The following is a 5123-nucleotide window of genomic DNA, read 5'->3' on the forward strand; positions in this document are numbered from 1 at the left end:
AAAGTTTTAAATTCCCACGGATTTTTGTGAAATATGAGTTTATTTTACTTGTCCATGTGACGCAACTCGTATTGCGGGATGCGGGTTTCGGACGTTACATAAATTTCCATCCTCTTGTTGTCATTTTATATAAAATTATATCGATTCATTTTTCTCGTGTAGGTGTGTATATATATAGATACATATGAATTTAAGGACGATTAATTTACGCTTTCCCACAGCATTATTACGCGAGTGTGTATATATACACACACACAAGTGGGCTTAGATCGTACATAAACAAGAATATAGACTCAATATCAAGTAAACCATTAACCTTTAGTGAAAAACAATGGCTGGAACCAGCCTGGACCTGCAATTCATCCTCGTCTCCCTCCTCGTATGGCTCCTCTCAGTTTTCTTCCTCGTTCCCTTTTTCTTCAAGAAACCCCAAAAATCAAACGTTCGCCTTCCTCCGAGCCCTCCGGCCCTACCCATCATCGGCCACCTTCACTTTCTCATCTCGTTCCCGTGGTTCAAGTCCCTTCAGAAGCTCTCCTCCAAATACGGCCCTCTCCTCCGTCTTCACGCCTTCGGCTCCTCCTTCATCGTCGTGTCCTCTGCCTCGATGGCCTTCGACGTCTACAGGACGCAAGACGTCAACTTCTCGTTCCGTCAGAATTACGTCATCGAGGACTCGATAATGTTCGGTCGTTATAGCTTCATGGCCGCGCCTTACGGTGATTACTTCAAGTTCATGAAGAAGCTCCTCGTTACAAAGCTATTGGGGCAGCAACATCTGCAGAGATCGCGTGGCCTCCGGGACGAAGAACTCGAGAGGTTTTACGTGGAATTGTCGGATAAAGCTACGAGGAAAGAGGTTATTGATGTTCATAGGGAGATTTCGAAGCTGGCAAACCGTATCATATGCAGAATGATGATGGGAAGGAAATGCTCGGAAGAGAACGGCGAAGCTGACGAGATCCAAGACTTGGTCCTCGAGTCTCTTCGCCTGCTGAAAAACGTGGCGATAGCAACCGCTCTACGTTCCCTCAAGAGATTCGGGGTGACTTCATGGTTCGAGAAGGAAGCCAAGAACATATCTCGGAGATACGATGTGTTCCTCGACAAGATTCTCAAGGAACACGAAGAAAACCCGAACAAAGAACGTAAAGACATAACGGATTTGCTCCTGGAGGCTTATCACGATGAAAACGCTGAGTACAGGCTCACAAAGAAGCATATAAAGTCGTTTCTAGTGGTAAGGTTTCATCTTTCACTACAAGTTGACCCACTTTTGTTCATCCTTGTCATGATCTGACAATGCTGCAACGTTGTTGTAGGAACTCTTCCTTGGAGGAACTAGCACTACAGCAGCAGCAGTGCAATGGACAATGTCAGAGATCATAAACCATCCAAGTATTCTTCACAAGATGAGGGAAGAAATCGAATGCGTTGTCGGGAAAGGCAGGCTGATTCAAGAAACGGATCTTCCGAGCCTCCCGTATCTGCAAGCAGTTGTGAAAGAAGGGCTAAGGCTGCACCCACCGGGAGCTCTCCTACCAAGAATATGCGAGGAAAGCTGCAAAATCGGAGGATTCGATGTGCTCGGAAGAACGACGTTACTCACGAATGTTTACGCGATAATGAGAGATCCGGATTTGTGGGAAGATCCAGAAGGGTTTTGCCCCGAGAGATTCTTGGCTTCGGCAGCTAAAGGGCCGGAAGATAACAACAAGGAACATGCCATGAATTTCCTTCCTTTCGGGAGCGGAAGAAGAGGGTGTCCTGGAACAAGCTTGGCTTACGTTTCCATGGGAATGGCCGTAGGGACGATGGCTTATTATTTCGATTGGGAAATCGACGGAGACAAGGTCAACGTTGAAGAAACTGGTACGATGACTAAGGACATGGCTCATCCACTCAAGTGCACTCCTGTTGTCCGGTTCAACCCATTAGCTTCTATTCCCTAGAAACCTACTTTGAGTCTGTGTTTCGTTCGAATATGTTCATGCTGGTCGTGTGTTTTCAAGAATTTCTGCTGAATCAAATAAGACATGGCTGTGTATCTTCCATTGCTCCAAAATCCGAACACTTGTAATAAATTAAGGACCCTTCTCTTTAAGACATGGCTGTGTATCTTCCATTGCCCCATATAATTAATTAGTCAAAAAAAGTTAATTTCTTCGTAAGTTTTATAAAATTATAAAATAATATTGATAAATGGCCCCAATAATAAAATTATGCTTATTCATATGAAATTATACATATATTATTATTGCCCCCACATAAAAATAGTTTTGGGTCCGCCATATGATGATCGTTCTATAAGTGACCAACATAACTAGAATACATCAAAGTATGTTCTACAGCTTCGACAGTTGGTGTGACGACCCGATTTCGATTATTCGAATTTATTGTTGTTTGAAATCAATTTTTTTTTTAATTTATTGTTGTTCGAAATCAAAATTTTGACCCTACTTTCATCTTGACGTAACAATCGAAAATTTGATTTGTAAACAAAAAAAAGTTATTAATCGAGATTGTTAATTTCGAATAATTTAATGAATCAAATCAGATCGTCACAATCTGAATTCTTATTTAACTCCTAATATAACTGGGCTTGTACAAAAACTTTATTTCCAATATTCACTTCCAATCTTCTATGAGGTGACAAAAAAAATCAATCTCTATAAGGTTGGAAATTATAAGGATTAAGTTTTTTGAGTATTTTTATAAATGAATACCAAAGGCTATATTTTAAAATTAAAAATAATGCCATTAAAATGGTATATTGTATATAAGATTAGAAAAACATTTTGATTCTTTGGGCGACTCATTGTCCATGTGTCATCACATGGTTGATTGTTTCTTAGAATACAATGCATCAGACTAAACAAATTAATCTGAAAATCCAGTTATGTATATAACAAAATAAAATAAAATAAAATAAAATTGGAATTAAATAAAAAAACAAATTAAGTGTTCGTATGCTATATATATATATATTTATATATATGGAACTTTCTCCGGTTAAAGTTACTCTCTCAAGTCAACTTGAACAAGTTTATAAAATCTAATTTGGTCAACTTGACTCTCTTTCAAAAATACATGTTGCATGAATCCAGATCTAAGCATACGATCACAAGATCGTACGATACATTATATACAGTCGACGAGAGCCACGTGGGGAGAAATAGGAAATTTGTTTTTTTATAACCGCATATCTTGGAACGAAATCAAGACTAATCTCGAGATCGAAAGTAAAATATGTGATTAGAATTACGCTCCTCTCCCCAATTTGAGATTCAAACTCGCGACGGAACAAATGTTTTACATCTCTATTTTATCGATTGAGCTATCCAAATTTAATTAGACAGGAAATTTGTACATTATATAATCAATTAATACATAAATATATATTTCATTTCTTATCTCTCTACTTGAAAACAAAGAGAGTTGCCTAATATAATTAAAGTGTGTAATTCTCAAGAATAAAAAAATCGATTATTGTATGATAACGGAATAGTAGAGTATGCTAATGTTAGGTTTATATAAAATGATCTAACTAGAATGAAAAAGGATGAATATTAAGAAATTTAAAAAAGAAAATGTTTCAACGTACAATTACAAAAAAAAAAATGTTTCAACGTACCCAATATAATGCACCTTTTTTCTAGAAAAACGGGCGAGCTACATTTGTTAGGGTTTTGCTAGTAAATTCTCTAAACTACCCTCAATATTAATGTAAATTATTAAGAATATTCTCATTCTCTTTATATATATATATATATTATTCTTTTGTTAAATATCTTAATAAATTGTCTATACCACCATCACGTAAGAATATTTATGAATATTAAATATTTTGATTTTGTTTTTGTTATTTAAGCGATGAAAAGTAATTTTTCATTATTTAATAAAATTGAGATTAATCTTTTGCAATAAGATTATGAAACAATGATATAATTTAAGAATATTTGAATACAATATTATAATTGTTAAAACATTTTAAGAAAAATCGCATATAAATACCTAAACTTTTATAAAAATATCAAATAAATATTCAACTATAAAACTTTGATATAAATACCTAATTTTTCAAAAATCCTATATAAATACCTAAATTTTTTAAATTTTTTTAAATAAATCTAAAATTTAGGTATTTCTGAAATAAAAATAATCAACGTGGTTAATGAAATAAAAATAATCAACGTGAAGTTTAATTTCATCTTCCTCTTGTCATTTATTGTCACAATATATTTGTATAGGTGTATTGGTACGGTTAACCAAAACCTTAAACCGAAATTGAAACTGACACCCGAAAAAGGAACTGTGGAACTTAGATTCCATTAGCAGTAAAAAAAAAAAAATCTCAGTACCCGAAAAACCAAAGTATCTTTTAGAACGTTAAGATGAACTTTTTATGTTAAGCAAAATCTCACGAAACTCTGATCTATTCAAATTCGTAATTTATGTATTTGCTACTGTTGCAACAATCGTTCTAACATTGATAAGATCCCGCTGATGTTCAATCTTTTAAAAACTCACCATATGTAGATACACATTTATTAGTTAATTTGAGGTATTCATAGATTTGTTTTTACCAAAACCTAAATTAATCACCCACTATTTGGTGGTCTAATGGTCCAGTGTTGAGAGATGACAAAGTCACTTTAAAGTTATGAGTTCGATTCCATTAGTGGGTAGAATGTAACACAATTAATTGCGTGACTAAAGATTGACTCCGTGTCTAGGGGATTAAGTGGAGCGAATGCCCAGTGAACCTCCTACTTATAAAATAAAAAATAAAGAAAAAAACCTTAAAAAAATCAAGATTCAAATCTCCATAATTTATAAACTAGTAGTTTTTTAATGATTGATATGACATTTTGGTTTCTCATCTAGAGAACAATGGTCGGTGTGGACGTAGACAAAGGATGACTTCTGATAGGCTTTTAGGTAGGAAGGACACTTTGGAAACGAATCGAACGTATCGAAATGAGAAAAATATAATGGTTGTGTAGGTATTAGATTGTACATTCGAAGATAATCTAAAAATATTGATTGACCTACTCATACAAATAAAATGTATCTATCTTTTCACTTGTATATAACCAGAGAACTTCAAAATTCACCGTGTT

At 34.8% G+C, this 5123-nt stretch overlaps 1 protein-coding gene across 1 annotated transcript; it reads left to right on the forward strand.

Annotated features, from left to right (window-relative positions):
* The first annotated feature begins 269 nt into the window (after positions 1 to 269).
* On the forward strand, positions 270 to 2104 carry LOC104807084 (cytochrome P450 705A5-like). Its single transcript, XM_010532198.1, has 2 exons — positions 270 to 1240; positions 1323 to 2104. The coding sequence occupies exons 1-2, from the start codon at positions 332 to 334 to the stop codon at positions 1950 to 1952; spliced, it is 1539 nt and encodes a 512-aa protein (XP_010530500.1). The 5' UTR covers positions 270 to 331; the 3' UTR covers positions 1953 to 2104.
* The last annotated feature ends 3019 nt before the right edge of the window (positions 2105 to 5123 follow it).

The sequence above is a fragment of the Tarenaya hassleriana genome, unplaced genomic scaffold, assembly GCF_000463585.1.
Source record: "Tarenaya hassleriana unplaced genomic scaffold, ASM46358v1 Cleome123, whole genome shotgun sequence".
Taxonomy (NCBI): domain Eukaryota; kingdom Viridiplantae; phylum Streptophyta; class Magnoliopsida; order Brassicales; family Cleomaceae; genus Tarenaya; species Tarenaya hassleriana.